This window comes from Mus caroli, chromosome 9 (assembly GCF_900094665.2).
Source record: "Mus caroli chromosome 9, CAROLI_EIJ_v1.1, whole genome shotgun sequence".
Lineage (NCBI taxonomy): Eukaryota > Metazoa > Chordata > Mammalia > Rodentia > Muridae > Mus > Mus caroli.
In genome coordinates this window covers 4,295,272-4,316,057 of record NC_034578.1, presented here as the reverse complement: position 1 = coordinate 4,316,057, position 20,786 = coordinate 4,295,272, and the positions used below count along the sequence as shown (strand labels likewise).

The following is a 20,786-nucleotide window of genomic DNA, read 5'->3' as shown; positions in this document are numbered from 1 at the left end:
AACTTGAAGCATCTGTATACATGTTTCTATTAGTCAGTGTGAGGAATGTGACTGACCAGTGGAAGATCAAGCATGAACCCCAAAGGATAAAATCAATCAAAACCCTACAGGCAGCCCAGTAATAAGATTCTTTAAATCTTAATGAGGTTCTTTCTACTTGCCTGTCCAAATACTTTCCCACCTATGCAGATCCATTCCTGCTTGTCCAGCTATCTCCAATCCTGATCCCTACTTCTCTGGCCAGCGGTCTGCCTCACGGGCCCCATTGCTACCCCATCATCCCCAAAGTCTTCCTAGCTACCCAGTTGTTTTTCCCACTCCCAAGACCTGTGTCCTTCCATCTGTCCCCTCTACTCTTCCAAAGACCTTTTTACAAGCCCCATTACTATCTTATCCTATCAGATATCTCCCTCACCCTCCAACCCCAGTTACTTCTAGCTTTTCTAACAATTTCCCTAATCTACCAGACCCTATTCCTTCTGGGCCACCTGTCCTTCGATGTCCCCCATCCCAAAGTTCTCCCAACATTCCTGATCCTGACTCACAGAACAGGTTATTTTATAAAACTTTCAGACCCAAACAGTTGCTTGCAGCACAGCATTCTACCCAAGCAACTCTAATGCCCGCACTTATACGCCGTTCCCTTCCAGCTCGACTGGTTGCTTCCCCAAGCCCCTTGGAAACTCTCCCTGGTTTGAAACCTTCCAGTTTATCCAGGCATCCAAGTCAACCAGCCCCACCCCTCTCTTGTATCACTCCTTTGCCTGAACATTCTTCCAGGTTTGATACTTGTCAGTCAGTTCAGAAATCTGTTCCACAAGCCACATTGTCAAATCAGTGCCAGGCCTTTGTAGACCATCTGCCTGCCTTGATTCTCTCCCACCCACCTCCCTGTCATTCTCCATCCTCTTCTTTGCCGTCGTCACCTTCTACTTTCACATCCTCTCCATCCTTGGGAGCAGTCTCTTCCTCTTCATCCATACCTCCTTCTTCTTCACCTTCTCCTTCCACCTCCCCTCCCTTACCTGTTTCATCTATCCCTCATTTGCCCTCTCCCTTGCATTCATATCCCTCTCCCTGTTTGCCTCCAGCTTATCTGGCTTTTCCCTCTCCAGTGCCTTCTTCCTCCTCTTTTATGATTTCTTCTTCCTTTCCTCCCATGCTTCACTCTATCTCGATCTCTACTTCCCCATCTCCTTTGATTCCTATCCATCCCTTCAATCCTCCTCACTGGGGGAAGAAAGTAGAGAAGAGGAGAGAAGAAAGTGGAGTAGAGAAGAAAGGAATAGAGAAGAAAAAGTTGAGAGACGACAACTTTAAAGGTAAATAAATTCAGTTTATTAGACCTTTCGTTATTTTGTTTGGGAAGGGTGACTAAAGGGGAAAGATGATGTAAAAGTAGAAAAGTATTTAAAAAAAAAAAAAAAGACAAACATGCCATCACTCTTCAAGAACGTGTACTAAATGCCTTCTCACCGCCCTGAGCTCCTGCTGATAACAAAGGAATAACCAGGAATGTAGTAGTCAGTGACCTCAACAACTCTGCTCTGTCTAAATAAAGATAGATATGGTATTGGAGATAGTTATACATCACATGTGGCAATATCCACCTCCAAAATGTTTATCCTGATTTATTTAGAAATAACTGAGTTGGTAATAAATGTCCTTGGGATTCATACAACTGCCCCTAGTACAGGAGTCACTCTCTCTATCATTCATCACCATCTTATCCTTGGAGGACTTAGATTTTCACTTGATGTACATACTAAAATATAACAAACTATGAGTTTCCAGGAAGCACAAAGGAACCAATAGAAGAGGTGCCCTGAGTTTCCTGGCAGTATAACATTGTTTAAGAAGGTAGAGTCCTGATTAGACACACTAAAAGTAAATGACATTGAAGACACTCCTTCTATAACATAAAAAAATATATTTATATTTCTGATTATATTCCTGAAACAAACTGAAAACAGTGGTTTATGTTCATGGTTGAGGAAGTGCCACTCTCCCATATAAGGAGAACATTCATACCTAACCTGACAAAGCAGCGTTCATAGTCTCTGTGTGCTTGAGTCTCAGCCAGCTCTTTCAGGGATAGTAGTGCCCACTGGCCACCACACCAAGAACAAAAGCTAGTAATATTAAAATATAATCTAGAGAAACGAAAACTGGCTACAAATTCTCAGGATTTCTACCCCAGCCCAAGTGATTAAAAAAAAAAAAAAAAGAATATAGTAAAGTCATGAATGAATGAGTATCCTTATGTGATGTTCTTCTTTCCTGGTACTCTGGTCTCATTGCCTTTAAGTCCCATTACAATATATCTATATATTTCTCCAATATCCTTATATGTAATTATCTGGACACATTACATAGTACACAATTGTATCATTTATATACTTAAAGAAATAAGTTAATTTCAATTAAATGTACTAAATCTTTTCATATCTTCTTCACAGAGCTATAGATTCTTCCTTGCCTTCAACATTGTCAAAAAATGATCACAAGCTTCAAAAACATCTCGTACGCAGAATTAATCGTAATAAAGAAATAAAGGAAAACAACATAGCAAACCTAGCTACTAACAAAAATGTGTTCCAGCTTAAACTGGAGGAGACACAGAAACTCCTAGAGAATCAACATTTAAGTGACTTGCAAGTATGAACTATAACTCTTTTAGTCTGTAGTAATCACCCTGCCCTACTTCTCAGTGTTCGCCAAAAGGAGGCAAAAAAAAAAAAAGTACTGCAGATGAGTCAGCACAACTTCATCACAGATGCTAAAAGAAAACTTGGGTATTTTTTTTCCTGTCCTTTTCCCATTTTTCTTCCTGCTGCTTCTTTTTCCATGCATTTAAAAAATATATATATGCTTCGTGGATGTTATTTTCTGACAAACATAACAAGTGTTTGAAGGTATGGTGTAATATAAGTATTATTATTTGAGATTATATTATTAAAATGACCTAAAATTATAACACATATAGATATTAGGTTATTAATTAAAAGAGCAGCAAGTGCTCTTTACTACTGAGCCATCTCTCCAGCCCCTAAAATCAAAGTTTTTTAACATAAATTCACATACGTCCATAAAAATATGTAAAATAAGTTTAAGACCACTCCATGGACCTCATTTGGGAATTGAGACATCAAGGCCCTGGCATAGATTTTGTTGGTATTTTCTTTTGACACGGGATCTTGTTTAGCCCAGACTGGCCTCAAACTCACTATTTAAAAGTCTATCCTTAAACTTCTGAACTTCCCTAGCATATTTTTTTTAATTAGGTATTTATTTCATTTACATTTCCAATGCTATCCCAAAAGTCCCCCACTCACTCCCCCACCCATCCACTCCCACTTCTTGGCCCTGGCGTTCCCCTGTACTGAGGCATATAAAGTTTGCACGACCAACGGGCCTCTCTTTCCACTGATGGCCGACTTGGCCATCTTTTGATACATATGCAGCTAGAAACACGAGCTCTGGGGGGTACTGGTTAGTTCATCATGTTGTTCCACCTATAGGGTTGCAGATCCCTTTAGCTCCTTGGGTACTTTCTCTAGCTCCTCCATTGGGGGCTGTGTGATCCATCCAATAGCTGACTGTGAGCACCCACTTCTGTGTTTGTTAGGCTCCAGCATAGTCTCACAAGAGACAGCTGTATCTGGGTCCTTTCAGCAAAATCTTGCTAGTGTATGCGATGGTGTCAGCGTTTGGAAGCTGATTATGGGATGGATCCCCGGATATGGCAGTCTCTAGATGGTCCACCCTTATTTATTTTACGAAGATCTTTGTCTACTACATAAAACCAGAATTGAAAACTTTACTCCAAACCTTTATAAACCGTATATATTTCCTCCCAACAGAAAGTTCACATTAGGGTCACAGAAGTTCATTTTCTTTCTTTTTATTTTTTAATTCTTCTTTATTGTTTGAGACTTTAATAAGTGTTCATAATCCTGACCTTCTAATTCCTCCCCTATTCCTAACAACCACCACTTTTCTCTCCCAACCCGGCGTGCTTTGTTGTTTAAACCCACTGATTGCACTCAGTGAGGCCTGTGTGGGCATCTGTGTAGAGTGACCAACTGGACTATGGGTAGTCTCTCCAGGATCACCACAATCTCAGCATGGAAGAGGGAAGGATTCATGAAGACACATTCTAGCCTAAGAGCTGCTGGTAATTGATGGCTGCTGTGTCAAAGAATTTTTAAGAGTCTCTTTAAGTCTAATGAAGGTTTCAGAAAGAATATATAATTTATAAACAAGTATTTTTCAGAATTAATTTAGTATGAAGGAACTTCATACCCTAAATGGAATAGCAGTTATTTCTAAGCTATCTTGGTGGCCAGAACAGTTGAGCAGTTAGTTTGGGAGTTGAAATGAAAGGAGGTGTTACTTGTTACTTTTGTACTTTCTGCCATGAGGTGTGCTGCAAAGGTGAAGCTTATATTATACCTATACTATTTAGTCACATCATTTGCTGTGTCAAGGAGGATTAAACTCAGTAATAATGGTGTGAGTTTACAACACAAAACAGTGTTGTTGTTGTTTTTTTCCTCAGAAATTTTGTGATGAAGTCAATCAGATAACCAATTCTGAAACTCTCTCAAGTATAGACAGTCTTGAGGCTGGAGAGCGTGAAGAAATATACATCACACTTAGTATGAAGCCTTCCACGTCAACCCAGCAGAACTCTGTTCCCCTTAAGTCAGCAAATCTACAAGCAGCTCATTTAAACTGCTTTGATGAAGATAAACTGTCATTCTCTAAAACTCAGCATATAAACAATTGGCTTACAAACTTAGATGCTCAAAATACTCAGCCTGTTGCATCTTTTTCAGATATTTTAATTAAATCTAATGTTCTGCCCTCGTGGGAATGTTTAAATAGTAAAGAACAAAATCCACCTGCTCTGAGCAGAACTGTGGGAAGAACCACAAGAACTACTAGTGACTCAGTGGTCTTTGTGTGCAGTCCATCCGTAGTTGCACTAGATAAAAAAGGAGAAAACACTGCTGAAAGCAATGTTGTGAGGACAAGTGATCCCACTGAAGGAGCAGTCCAAAGGGAGAGGCCGCCACAAATGGAGAGCCCAACATTTAAAGTCAGTCGAGCCTGGACTACTCCAGAATCTCTAACCCAGGAAACAGCTTCATTCTCCATCCAAGAGAGACCTTCTGAGTTAACTTGGGAAAGCAGAACCGCTTCAATTCCTGCTTCATCTGTAACAGTTTTATCACCTAATTTACAGTCAGGTGGGCCTTTAGCAGAGAACAACACACAAATAAAAGAAATTGACCCTGTACAGTGCTCTGATAAGTTAGATGAATTGAAAAATATGGAACATGAAAAGATAAACCATCTTAACTGTAATAAAGAAAAGTATTTATATTCACACAATTTTCAGACCCCCTGTGCACTTCAAAATTCTAATTCAAATGATAGAAAACAAAAAGAGAGTGGCCCATCAGCACCACTGGGTAACAGCGCTCCTGACTGTGACTTGCCAGACCAGCACAGCATAAAACACAGTGTCCATGAACAAAATGGGGTGCGGCTGCTTAAGAGTATATTAAAGAAAGAATCCAGATATGAACATAATTATTTGAGAGCATTAGTTATGAATCAAGGTTTTAAGTTTAGACACCAAAAGGCAGAAACTGTTAGAGATAGTATTGAATTAACAAAACAGAAAGGGAAAGGTGCAGAAATATCAAAGACTAGTAAAAAGCTGCGGTGGTTTGATGAAAGTGCTAACTTAGAAAATGGTGTAGATGGTTGCCACCCAGTGAGGAACAGAGCAGGAATGGCTCCACGGTGGTTACAGCGCTGTCACACCAACAGTGGCACCTACAACCTGACAAGTATTCCTGAGTGTCCTGTACATTCTGCTGCTGGAAAGAAAGCCAAGGCTGATTCTGTCCCAGAAAATGCTACTGATTTAGGAGGATATGAAATAGACAGTGTGCCTTTGAACTCTTCTTTAGGCTTTAGCTTTGCCAAACAAGCCTGGTCGGCCTGCAGAAGAGGAGACAGCAAAGCCCCTGTACATGCGAGTGACTCTAAGACTCAAAAGACTAAGCCTCAGAGAGGAATAAAATGCACTAGAAGAACAGGGTCTTCAAAGGTCCAGAAAGGACTTGTACAGAACAGAAAACCCACTGTCAGCCAGCCACAAACTTCAAGCAAAGCCAACACAGTGGCCCAAACTCAGGGTAAACTAATTATAACTCATCCTCCACCTAAACCGCCAACAAACATTAAAAGTGGTAAAAATATGCAAGTGTCTCCATGTCAATCAGCCATACCTGAACATTCTCAAAATGTCATGACACAGAGCTGTTTAAGTTCAACATCTGTGCTTCCAACAGAGTACCATTTGAACCAGGGGACTCAAGAAAGTAGTCTCCTGTTCTCAGACACCTGTTCTAACCTCCCTGCTGTGAGTCCAGCTCTACCAACTCCTTACTCTTCTGAGTGCCAAACCTTAGCAAAAGCCAATTCAAATGGCACAGCTTTCCTGAAAGACGGAGCAGTATATTGTACCCATCGAAGTCCTGTTTGTGAAGAAAGCTACCAGTCTTTGACTCATAGGAATACTGAAGAAGAATCAGTTCTCCCATGGAGAAAAAAAATCAATGGACACCAAAATGAGAGGACCACTGGTAAGGATAAAATTTAAAATTCATACCTCTTTTTTTTTTTTTTTTGGCAGCGGGAGGCAGTTCTAAAACAGGGTTTCTCTGTATATCTCTGGCTGTCCTGGAACAGAAGCGAGGGTCAGATCCCCATGCAACTTGAGTTACAGATTCTTGTTAGCCACCTACCATAAATGCCAGCAAACTCCAATCTTCTATAATAAAGACAAGGGCTCTAAACTAATGAACCATCTCTCTAGCCCCAAGACTTTTCATTAATTAGATGGATACAAACTATATTAGTAGATAGAAAATCAAATGTAAAGAATGTAACCTAAATCTCTGAAGTACTTCTCTAAAAAAAAATCTAGGTTTTAAATTTCTTTCACTGAAAGTTTCTCGTGGTTTAACATTAATTTTGCAATATCTCTAAAAACTGAATGTATCAAATTAGATAATATAAAATAAATAATGATGGATTTCTTTTTCACATTCTCTTTAACCATCATTGATATTTTAATTCAGATCTCAGTGGCTCTAAATCCTGTATTTCATTTTTAACTAAAACCCTATGATAAACAGTTGTTAAGAAAATATGATAAATCAGACTCTACAGTAATCAAGAAAAGTAAGAGTTGTTCAAATGGCTTATACATTAAAGGGTGTTATCTTTGTTCTATGGGAATTTTTTCATTTGCTTCTATTCTACTGAGATCATTTCTGTCCTCTGCACATGGGCCTAAATGGATAGTGTGAACAGCACATTGTTCACACTTCTTTCTTTTGAGATAAAAGTGAGAGGGGGGGAGGAGGAGAGAGATTGATTTGCAAGTGGGTTAGGAAAGAATTGGGAGGGCTGCCATGGCTTCTGTTTTGTCAATTGAGTGTTAGGAGAATGAGTATGGAAGCAAGACTGAAGGCTGTGAATAATGAAGAGAGACTGAGAAATGAAAAACACTGATAAAGATTATTAAAATGATTGTGGAAGTTATAAAGCCAAGAAGAGCAATATATACTGAAAAACATTACATGGAATCATATTCCAAAGCACAGGCTAATTCCTTACCGTGAAATAATTATATCTATCCTCATCTGAACATGAACAAAAATTTATAATGAATAAGCCTACTTAGAAGGGGCTCAGATAAAGGTAAAATTAAACCTCAGGGGCAAAGGATGTCAACCAAAAGAAACGTAGTGGGAAGAGACAGTGGCAGAGAACACAGTGTTGCCTGCTACTGATAAATAAACATGCTTTACTCCACAGACAGGACAGGAGCCCATACTAAATACAAAGCTGGGTGGAAATAGCAATTTAAACAAAATTAGAATAATAATCAAAATGTTTTAGGGTTTCAGAGGGTCAGACCTAGAAATTTTAATAATGGTATCTCTTAAGTAACATTTAAAATATAAGCCTATGAGAATAATTGACTGTAAAGACTTTAATGACTCCTATAGAGAAGACTAAAAATACCATAAAGAGAAATGAAAAAAGATCGGAGTGGAGAAGAAAATGCATACATATTGAGGCCATGTAGTTCTAACAGGCTCTGTGAAAATTGCCATACTCTAATATTTACATTATTAAATGCACATACCAAAAATAGCTGAGACAATCTCAAGAACAAAGTTTAAAACTTTGATTACTAGATTCTGTACCTAAAGCTACAATAATTAACACAGTGTGGTGACTGCAGAAGGATATTAGTATCATTAATAGAATACGGGCTCACAGAATTAATTGCTTGATTTTTAACAAAGTTGGCAATGCATACCAGGGAAAGGGGGTTCATTTTGTCATTCAGTTGGGTTACTATATACAGTCAGTAAAAGTTACCCTTCATTCACTCATATAAAAAAATAAATTCTATGTAAATTGTAGATTTAAATTTGAAAAATAAAAAAGCTCTAGACATATTTTAGAATAATATGAGTTTTTTTTACTCTGTGCAAAAACTATAAACTATTAAGAATGATACTTGTACATTAAAATTGGAGATTTTCTTCAAAAAAAAAATCAGCAGGTGGAAATGACACAACACCAAATAGGAAAAGATATTTGTGATGCACTGAACTAATCAAGACTCATAGGCAAAATGTATAAAAGACTATAATAAATGTAAAAATATCATCCAGGTCTAAGCTAGAGAATCTGTACCAAGGAAAAAGGTATAAAGAGGTCTGTTTCAAAGCATTGATTTAAATTAATATGGAGCTCAGCTAAGCAAATCTGACATTTGTAGGACAAGTTATAAGAACAAACTAAATGACTGCACAGCAGCTAGTACCAGTATCCACAGTGAATCAAAGCCCACCATAATTATCTAGATTGTCTGCCTCAAAGAAACTTCATGTACAAAATACTGTCACAGCAATATTAATAGTGGTCTTTACTTAAACAAGTGCAGACTACAGATAGCTCATCAAAAAGATCATCACTGGGCTAGGAAGATAACGCATACAGTAAGGAACTTGACTTGCAAACCTGAGGACCTGACTTCATTTCCTAGAACCCATGTTAATAAAAAATTAAGGTTGGAGAGATGGCTTGTCAATCAAAAGAACTGGTTGTATGGGCTAGAGAGATGGCTCAGTGGTTAAGAGCACTGACTGCTCTTCCAGAGGTCCTGAGTTCAATTCTCAGCAACTACATGGTAGCTCATGACCATCTATAATTGGATTCAGTTCCCTCTTCTGGTGTGTCTGAAGACAGCTACAGTGTACATAAAATAAATAAATAAATCTAAAAAAATTTTTTAAATGCATTGGACCTGGGTTTAATTCCCAGCACCCACATGGTAGTTCACAAACACCTGAACCTCAAGTTGCTGAGGATCCAGTATCCTTTTCTGACCTCCATGGACACCAAGTACACAGGTGGTACTTACATGTAGGCAAAACACCAGAAAATAAAATGAATAAATCTAATTCTAAAAAGTTTAATGCAACAAGTATGATATCATATACTTTTAATCCTTATGTAGTTGTCCTCTGACCTATACACACATACACACAAAACCACAAAGCAAAACACTAGAATTAGCTTTTCATAAATAAAAGCCATCAAGTGGACAATAAACATGCAAATGTACACTTAGACTTTAAGATATAGCTGCATACATCTGAGTAGCTAAAATTAGGCACATTACCAATGGTTGGTACAATTTTATATGAACTAAAAATTCTCATATCTACAAAAATTGGGCATATGTAGATCCTATGGTCCAACAATTCTAGACCAACAAATTGTGTATGTGTATATAAAAGTTACATCACAATATATTTTAGATAATTGTAAATATCATTTTATTTTGAACTATAACATGCTTTTGCTCTCATTAATCATGTTTCAATGCACAGTTTTCCGTTGTCTTACCATTTATGAGAATTTTAGTAAAATATCATCACCTCATATCTCATAGCAAGGTATACTTTAAGGTAGGTTCACTCTTCTACTTTTTTATAATTTCTAAATTTATGACACAAAATCTGAAGTAGACACAGTGACATTGCACTGTCAAGACTGGTGAGGGAACTGTACAAGAATGAGGGGTGTGTCAACTCATCATGACTCTTACTCTCCTGCCCTTAAATTATTTGCATCATCTTTGGGGATTGGCATTGTAAGAATGAGGTCTTGGTTAAATAGTCGTACAAAAGCACAGGAAAATGACGTCCCATGTCCCCAACACCTCACCATAAATAGGATGTGAGGAGCACCCATGTACCCACATCTCATCAAATGCTAAGACATCACAAATGAAAACCTGTTTAGGTACTACTTGAGGTGCACAAATCCACTTCCCTGGGCACACTAGTGCACTGCTAAAACGGGAAGAGCGCAGATGAAGGTCAGTGCCATTGACAACCTCTTGCCCTGGGGACTTCTTTCAAGGTAATTGAATTTACTATACAGTGTACCTCTGCCTTGCTGACAAATAATGTGCCATGAATAAAGTTTCATTTCTGATTTTTTGAAAATGTAAATTGGAATCCTACAATGCTCTTCCTATATACCAATAACATGTCTGTGTATCTTCATGGAATTCCTCATATTCTGCTCCTTAGCAGGAACTGTGATAAATGCATCCTTGCAAATGTCTCATGTATAGAACTTAGAGAAGCTTAATAAACTCAGCTGACCACATAGAGGATATATATATATATATATATATATATATATATATATATACACACACACAGAACTTTCTGCATTGTTTGACAGTAACTTGAAATTTTGAGTAGATACATAATACCTACTCAATTTTCATAATTTCTTATATTAACTTTTGTTTAAGATTCTACTGTTAGAAGAAGAAAGCAAATTGTTGAAAATAAATGGAAAAGGCTGTTAGAACAGAAAAGGAAAACCTCTGGATCTATAGGAATGACGTACACCGAGCAAATAACTGTAAGTATGGTCTTAGCAAAATTCTCGTTTAGTAGTGGAAAACTACTTAAAAGATAGATGTTCTTGGGCTCATAGAGATGGCTCAGCAGGTAAGAGCACTTACTGCTCTTCCGAAGGTCCTGAGTTCAAATCTCAGCAACCTCATGGTGGCTCACAACCACCCGTAATGAGATCTAAAGTCAGTTACAGTGTACCTATGTATAATAATAAATAAAAGCTTAAAAAAAAAAAGATAGATGTTCTTAATGTAAACTGTAACCCAACATAAATGTGAATATAGCCAAAGCCATTCATGATACAGTCTTGGAAGCGTGTTATACTCATTTGCTATATTTGAATGAATTCATATGATCAATTACCATGAAGGCTTTTAACCATCTTTAAGTGGTTATTGCTGGAGCAAGAGAGCTATCAACAGCACTGACTGTTCTACCAGAGGACCCAGGTTCAATTCCCAGCACCCACATGGTGGCTTACAACCATCTTTAACTCCAGTCTCAGAAGATCCAAAGCCCTCTTCTGGCCTATTGGGGCACCAGGCACACAAGTGGTACACAGATATACATTTGGGCAAAATACCTATACATACATACATACATACACACACATAAACAAAATATACACATTTTTTTCTAAATAAGAAAAAGTATCAGCCGGGCGTGGTGGCGCACGCCTTTAATCCCAGCACTCGGGAGGCAGAGGCAGGCGGATTTCTGAGTTCGAGGCCAGCCTGGTCTACATAGTGAGTGCCAGGACAGCTGGGGCTACACAGAGAAACCCTGTCTCGAAAAACCAAAAAAAAAAAAAAAAAAAAAAGTATCATTTAACTTAATTCTATAGAAAGGCCATTTGAAACAAAATTCCTTAAAGTTATTTAAATATGCATTAAATAGGCAGGATGGTAATATTATGTGTAGTATAATATTTTTTTAAAAAAGACATTTTTCATCTAGGTACCTTTTATAAGAGACTTTTAATTACATATGTTTTGTCTCAAAGAACAGTTCAACAAAACCTAATATGGCTTTTGGAACAGAGATCTTGAGTAAAAGCCAAAAATTTGAATATGATATGGAAATTAAATTAGGGTTGAATAAGTATAGTCTAAAATGACACTTTAGGGATTTATTAAGGATTGATTTTAGAATATTGAGAAATGTGAAACAAGTAAGTAAAAAGCATTTTACTTGGAGCTTCTACTATATCACTTCTTTTTTGGGGGGTTGGGGGTTTTTTTGTTGTTGTTGTTTTTCTTGAGATAGGGTTGCTCTGTGTGGCCTTGGCTGTTTAGGAACTCACTCTGTACACCAGGCTATCCTTAAACTCAGAGATCCCTCTGCCTCCTTAGTGCTAGAATTTAAAAAGCTGTAAACTACTGCCAGGCTTCTTGACTATTTTATAGAACTGAAATAGGTGCCCTGTGAAGAATGTACATTTTGAGGCAGAAGTTGCTGGTCTTACCATTCATATAGGGAGTATTTTATACACTTCTTCCCAATGCTGGGGATCAACTCAGAGCTTCTGACACGCAAGGCAAACACAGAACCACACCACAACCTAAGAAGTATTAATTTTCATAAGCATAAGGTGATTAATATAGATAATAACTATGATCTAGCCTTATCAGCAAAGCAAGCCATTTAGTTTACATTATGTAAATTATGGTCCTGTTATCAATATATTCTTATAGCTTAGTAATAAATATGAATATACCTTCTAGATTACAAATGTAACAACTAGTAAATCTTTTCTCTTTGAACTTCCATATTCCACTAATCATATCAAAATATATAAAGGTAATACATTATCCTTTTTAAAATTTTATTAAGCTATATCAGATTTGCTAGGTGTATCACGCACCTATAATCTTAGTACACGGGAGGCAGAGGGAGGTGGATTTCTGTGAGTTCCAGTCCAGCTAGAGCTACATAGTGAGATGCTGTCTCAAAAAGAAAGAAAAATCTCAAATTTAAAAATAATGTATAGTTGTTAAAATTACAAAGCAATGAACAAATTTTAAATGCCTAAAGTTAGTACCCTCTGGATTATTTTTACTGTTCTGGGTGCTATTATATTCCTTCTTTCCTTTTACATCCTACCTTACTGTCTTGCAAGTTTATTTTCTCCTCCATCCTCAAAGCTTCACTTCCCCTTTCACATGCCTGTCACTACGCCTTAGACGCCTTAGACGCCTCACATGGTCTAGCCACCCTTCCACTACATGAGTGTTCTGGATCAAAATTGGTTTAAAATTGAAAATTGTTATTATTTTGTTTGGTTTTGTTCTTTATTCTAGAGACTGATGAAATATGCAGTTGCTATAGCAGTGGTCCTTGTCACCATGTATTCGGAAATGTGTTTTAGCATCCCGTCTTTGCCTAACTCTTTGTGCAAAGAATGTAAAAAAAGATGAAACTGAAACATCACAGTTGCCATTTACTGTGGGTTTTTCAGTCCTAGTTGTCTCAAGCATAAAATGGAGCTCAGGCAGGGAGCCTGTTGCAGCCATCTGTGTCATGTAGTCTTCAGACAAAAGCTAAGTGTAAGTCACAAGTTGCAGGTAGACTCCAATGCAGACTGCTTTCAGCAGACTGCTTTCAGCAGGCAGGTAGGTTCTTTCCAGGTTGTGTGGGATGGCGTACTTTTTGATGGTAGGCTCAGATTCTCTGCAGCATAAAAGCTGCTGCTTCTGCTTCCAGGCTGTAGAGACTCTACTGTCATCAGCATCAGCCACACTCAGAAGGGTTGGCACTTAAAAACAATGGCTCAGCTGTACAGTACAGTGTGATTCTTAACAGTTCGTTATTTCTGACACTTGATTGCTACCCAGCGCTCTTTACTCTTATTGCTATCCAAGAGAGCACTACAAGCTGAAATCTTTTTTTTTTTTTTAAAGATTTATTTATTATATGTAAGTACACTGTAGCTGTCTTCAGACACTCCAGAAGAGGGCGCCAGATCTCGTTACAGATGGTTGTGAGCCACCATGTGGTTGCTGGGATTTGAACTCTGGACCTTCAGAAGAGCAGTCGGGTGCTCTTACTCACTGAGCCATCTCACCAGCCCCCTACAAGCTGAAATCTTATATTGACATAAGACATTTGAAAATATTTACTCACCATGAAAAGGCTATAACCCAGTAGGTCTTGATTTCTGTTCCAACTTATATGAACAGTGATAACTAAAAATACCAACAATTAAAAGTCTTTAAAGACCATGAACATATAATGAATTTTAAATGTGGAATTATATTTTATTTAAACTATTTTTATAGCATTTTGGACAAAATGTCCCACCAAGTACAACTGAACAAATACAAGCTTCAAGAGGTGTCAAGACTGAAGAAGGTATGTTTTACTGTATGCATTTCCTTTACCCCCCCCCACCTTTTATTATAAGTAGATTTTTGTCTCACATAATATTTTCTGATTACAGTCCCCTCTCTCTACTTCACCCAGTTCCTCCCAACTTACTCTCCCATCTGAACCTACCCCCTTTCTGTGTCACATTAGGAAACAAACAGACTTCAAAGGGACAATAATAAAATACAATGTAACAAAATACAAAATAATAAGATAAAACAAAAACTAACACATTGGAATAGGACAAAACAAACAAAGAAAAACCTAAGAAAAGGTGCAAGAAACAGAGACCCTCTCATGTGCAAACTCAAGAATCCAAAAAACACTAGAAACCAAAATATATACTCAATGACCTATAGGTTAAAAAGAAAACAAAATATATAAATAAAATATAAGCAATATGATAAATTTTTGAAAAAGGAAAAGTCTGCCAGGAGGTGGTGACATTAATCCCAGCACTTGGGAGACAATGTCAGGCAGATCTATGAGTTCAAGGCCAGCCTGGTCTAGATGGGTGGGTGGGTGGGTGGATGGATGGATGGATGGATGGATGGATGGATGGATGGATGGATGGATACATGCATACATGCATACATGCATACATACATACATACATACATACATACATACATACATACTGTACTGGCTGGTTTTGTGTCAACTTGACATAGCTGGAGTTATCACAGAAAAAGGAGTTTCAGTTGGGGAAGTGCCTCCATGAGATCCAGCTGTTAGGCATTTTCTCAATTAGTGATCAAGAGGTTTGGGGGCCACTGTGGGTGGTGCCATCCCTGGACTGGTAGTCTTGGGTTCTATAAGAACACAAGCTGAGCAAGCCAGGGGAAGCAAGCCAGTAAGTAAAATCCCTCCATGGCCTCTGCATCAGCTACTGCTTCCTGACCTGCTTGAGTTCCAGTCCTGACTTCCTTTGGTGACAAACAGCAGTGTGGAAGTGTAAGCTGAATAAACCCTTTTCTCCCCAACTTGCTTCTTGGTCATGACATTTTGTGCAGGAATAGAAACCCTGACTAAGACACATACATACATACATACATACATACATACATACATACATACATACATACATACATACATACAGAAGGGCTATTTTAATCTTACCAATCCATCTTCTGATGTCTCAATATCATAAAGTTTTTATCATACAATTCTCACTTACTTAGCTAGAGTTACTGCAAGATATTTTATGTGTGTTGGCTGTGAGCTTGCTCTAAACTGTCTTCATGATCCTGCAGTATACACTTTGTATCCTGAATCTCTCCAGGACTTGTATCATAAAGGGTCAGACATGTCTGAAGCCTTATCCACACCTAATGTGATCATGTAATTTCTATCTTTCAGTCTGTTTATACAATGGATCACATTTACTGATTTTCATATGTTGAACCATCTCTGGGATGAGGCCTACCTGACCATGGTGAATTTCTCCTTTTTGATGTGATCTTGGATTCTGTTCCCATGTATTTTACTGAGAATTTTAGCATCTATGTTCATAAGTAAATTAGTCTGTAATTTCCTTTGTTGGGTCTTTATGCTGGCTATCAGAGTAATTCTGGCCTTGTTAAACAAATTGTAGAATGTTCTTTCTGTTTCTATTTTATAGAATAATTTGAGAACTATTGGCATTAACTCTCTTTTGAAAATCTGACAGGGGCTGGAGAGGTGGCTCAGAGATTAAGAACACTTGACTGTTCTTCCAGAGGTCCTGAGTTCAATTCCCAGCACCACTTGGTGGCTCACAACCATCTGTAATGGGATCTGGTGCCCTCTTCTGGTGTGTCTGAAGACAGTGACAATGTACTCATATACATAAAATAAATAAATCTTAAGAAAAAGAAGAAGAAAAGAAAGTCTGACAGAATGTTGCACAAAAACCATGGCCCTAGGCTTTTTTTTGCTAATTACTGACTCTAATTTTGCTAGATGATATAGGACAATTAAAATTGCTTATCTGATTGTGATTTAACATTGCTAAGTGGTATGTATTAAGACAAATCATCCCTTTCTTTTAGATTTTCCAATTTGGTGTAATACAGGTTTTTAAAGTCTGTCCTTTTGATTTTCTGCATTTCTCCTTTTTCTGTTGTTAAGCCCCCCTTTCCACTTCTAGTTTTGTTCATTTGAATATTCTTTCTCCACCTTTTAGTTAATTGGATAAGGGTTTGTCAGTCTTAATGATTTTTCTCAAAGAACTACCTCATCCCATTGATACTTTGCATTGTTTTGTTTTGTTTTTCTATTTTATTGATTTCAGCCATGAGTTTGACTACTTTTTGCAATCTACTCCCTTTGGGTATGATGTCTCCTTTTTGTACTACAGCTTTCAGGCATGCTATTAACTTACTAATGTGAGATTTGTATAAATTTTTATGTAGGCACTTAGTGCTGTGTACTTGCCTCTTAGAACCACCTTTTTTATGCCTCATAAGTTTGACTAAGAAACACAGCTTGTTTCTTAGACCCATTTGCTTGTAATATCTTTTTCCAACCCTTTATCCTGAGTTGATGTTTGTCTTTGATGTTAACTCTAAAGAGTTTTTCATTTTTTTCTTGATTTCTGCCATGACTCATTTAATAGTGAGTTGTTCTGTTGCCATGAACCGTAAGCTTTGTATTGTTTCTGTTCTTGATATTCAGTTTTAATCCATGGTGGTCACGTAGAACATAGGATGTTATTTCAGTTTTCTTGTATCTGTTGAGACTTGCTTTGTGTCCAAGTATATGGTCAACTTTAGAAAAAGTTCTATGGTATTCTACTACTAAGAAGGTATATTCTCTTGTCTTTGAGTGAAATATTCTATAAATATATTAGGCCTACTTGGCTTATAACATCTGTTAGCGCTATCATCTCTCTATTTGGTTTTTGTCTGGATGACCTGTCCATTGGCAATAGTTGGGTACTGAAGTCTCCCACTCTCAGTGTATGGGGGTCAATATGTGCTATAAGCTATAATGGTCTTTTTTTATGAACTTGGGTACCCTTTTATTTGGGGCATAAATGTTAAGAGTTTCGGTGTCCTCTTGATAAGTAAGTTCTATCTTTCTGTATCTCTTCTGATTAGTTTTGGTTTGAAGTCTTATTTTGTTAGATATTAAAATGGCTACACAGCTTGTTTCTTAGGCCCATTTGCTTGTTATATCATTTTCAAATCCATTATCCTGAGTTGATGTTTGTCTTTGATGTTAAGGTGTGTTTCTTGGATGCTATGGATGGATCCTGCTTTTGGACCCATTTTGTTAGTCTGTGTCTTTTTATTGGAGAATTGAGACCATTAATATTGAGAGATAGCAGTGTTTGTTGACTCCTGTTATTTTGGTAATGGTGGTGCGGTGGTGGTGGCAGCAGTGGCAGTGACATCTGGAACTTAAACTGTAGACCAAGAAGAAGGCCTCAAACTCATAGAGATCTGCCTACCTCTGCCTCCTGAGTGCTGGAATTGAAAGTATGTGCCAATATTTTCTTCACTTGGAGTAGAAAATTCCAAATATAGAGAATCCTGAAAATTAAAATGTGCACTGGGCCAGAGAGATGACTCAGTGATTAGAAATTCTGGCTGCCCTTTCAGAGGATCCAGGTTCAATTCTAGCACCTAAATGGACACTCACTATCAGATGTAACACCCTCTTCTGGCCTCATCAAGCACTGCATGAATGTGGTATACAGATATACATACAGGCAAAACGCTCATACACATTGTCTTAGTTAGGGTTTTACTGCTGTGAACAGACACCATGACCAAGGAAAGTCTTATAAAAACAACATTTAATTGGGGCTGGCTTACAGGTTCAGAGGTTCAGTCCATTATCATCAAGGTGGGAGCATGGCAGTATCCAGGCAGGCATGGCACAGGCAAAGCAGAGGAGAGTTCTACATCTTCATCCAAAGGCTGATAGTAGAANACTGACTTCCAGGCAACTAGGATGAGAGTCTTAAGCCCACACCCACAGTGATACACCTATTCCAACCAGGCCACACCTCCAGATGGTGACATTCCCTGGTTCTGGAATATACAAACCATCACATACATAAAAAATAAATATTATGCCAACAGTATGGCTGCCTAAGACTTGGACAGGGACACCACCAATAAACAGGATAACATGGAAGGCTGAAAATCTCACAGCACCCTACCCCTAAACAAAGAATGGGCAAATAAAATGCTTTCCTCAACATGAGTCCATAATTGACTTTACAATACCAAGTGGTCAGCCCTGAAAAGCAGCACTTAAGTGGATTCACAGGGTTATATTAATGTGGGTGGGTGGGTGTGTGGGGGTGTGTGTGTGGGTGTGTGTGTGTGTGAGAGAGAGACAGAGAGAGAGAGAGAGAGAGAGAAAGAGGAGAGAGAGGCCATAAATAAGGGCACTGCATGGGAGGGATTGGAGGAAAGAAAGTGAAGGAGGAAAATGATACAATTTTATTTTAATTTAAAAGTAAAATAAGGGCTGGAGAGATGGCTCAGTGGTTAAGAGCACTGACTGCTCTTCCAGAGGACCTCAGTTCAATTTCCAGCAAACACATGGTGGCTTACAACCATCTGTAATGAGATACCTTATGCCCTCTTCTGGTGTTTCTGAAGAAAGCTTCAGTGTACTCATATACATAAAATAAATCTCTACAAAAAAAGAAAGAAAAGAAAAAATAGTTTTAAAAAAGTAAAATAAGTTTAAATCCTAGAAAAAAAGGTAATAAATACTTAAATAGCAGTAACAGAATATTTGCTGACTTCTGTTTGTGACATTATACATATAGATGTAATTCCACTAAGTCAATATTAGGACTGGTCCCAAAGATACAAAGTAGTCGAAGAATAACCATTGGTTTCTATAGTTTCAGATAGTACTTCTGAGTTTTTGGTGGCAGAAAACCTCATGGATTCTTCAGTGCCTGAAGATGAAATTCTGACTGCCATAAACAGCAAGCAGCTACAGAAACCAAATCTGTCCCAACCAACCAATGTCTGTGCCCTATCAGCTGAAGAGCAGAAGATCCTGGAGTCTCTCCATCACCTCGATGAACGGCTATACTGTAAGTGTGGAAGGGCAGCTCCTATAAGAAAATAGTACTTTATTCTTAGCATATATATCTATTATTATTATGTTTCTATTTATAATATTTTACTATTAAGTGTTTAAAACTTTGAAGTAAAAATACAAATGTATCTAAATTACCACCTTAATAAATCATCTAAAAGTGAGAGTATTGCTAATATTTCAGATTATTGCAGATGTACCATATCATTTATTTTTTATTAGATATTTTCTTCATTTACATTTAAAATGCTATCCCCTTTCCTAGTTTCCTCTCTGAAAGTACCCTATATCCTCAGCCTGCCCTGCTCCCCAACCCACCCACTCCTACTTCTAGGCCCTTGCATTCCCCTGTACTGGGGCATATAATCTTCCCAAGAACAAGGGCCTGTCCTCCCAATGATGGCTGACTAGACCATCCTCTGCTACATATGCAACTAGAGACATGAGCTCTGGTGGGTACTGGTTAGTTCATGTTGTTGTTCCACCTATAGGGTTGCAGAACCCTTCAGCTCCTTGGGTACTTTTCTAGCTCCTTCATTGGGGACGCTGTGTTCCATCCAATAGATGACTGTGGGCATCCACTTCTGTATTTGACAGCCACTGGCATAGCCTCACAAGAAATACCTATATCAGGGTCCTGTCAGCAAAATCTTGATGGCATATGCAATAGTGTCTGGGTTTGGTGGTTGTTTATGGAATCGATCCCTGGGTGGGGCAGTCTCTGGATGGTCCTTCCTTCTGTCTCAGCTCTAAACTTTGTCTCTGCAACTCCTTCCATGAGTATTTTCTTCCCCATTCTAAGGAACGAAGTATCCATACTTTGGTCTTCCTTCTTCTTGAGTTTCATGTGTTTTGCAAATTGTATCTAGGGTATTCTAAGTTTCTGGGCTAATATCCACTTATCATTGAGTGCATATCATGTGTGTGCTTTTGTGATTGTGTTATCTCACTCAGGATGATATCCTCCATATCCATCCATTTGCCTAAGAATTTCATAAATTCATTGTTTTTAATTGCTGAGTAGCACTCCATTGTGTAAATGTACCACGTTTTCTGTATCCATTCCTCTGCTGAGGGACATCTGGGTTTTTCCCAGCTTCTGGCTATTATAAATAAGGCTGCTATGAACATAGTGGAGCATGAGTCCTTGTTACAAGTTGGAACATATTCTGGGTATATGCCCAGGAGAGGTATTGCTGGATCATCCGGTAGTAATATGTCCCAATTTTCTGAGGAACCACCAGACTGATTTCCAAAGTGGTTGTACCAGCTTGCAATCCCACCAGCAATGGAGGAGTGTTCCTCTTTCTCCACATCCTC

At 38.0% G+C, this 20,786-nt stretch overlaps 1 protein-coding gene across 2 annotated transcripts in view; it reads left to right on the top strand.

Moving 5' to 3' along the window:
* Cep126 (centrosomal protein 126) overlaps positions 1-20,786 on the top strand; it is a 57,952-nt gene that overhangs the window by 23,394 nt on the left and 13,772 nt on the right. For both annotated transcript variants that reach the window (XM_029482055.1, XM_021173292.2), the window contains exons 5-9: positions 2,460-2,658; positions 4,562-6,665; positions 10,940-11,052; positions 14,327-14,399; positions 19,264-19,461. In XM_029482055.1, coding sequence (XP_029337915.1) covers positions 2,460-2,658; positions 4,562-6,665; positions 10,940-11,052; positions 14,327-14,399; positions 19,264-19,461 — 2,687 coding nt within the window. The remainder of the gene's footprint in view (positions 1-2,459; positions 2,659-4,561; positions 6,666-10,939; positions 11,053-14,326; positions 14,400-19,263; positions 19,462-20,786) is intronic.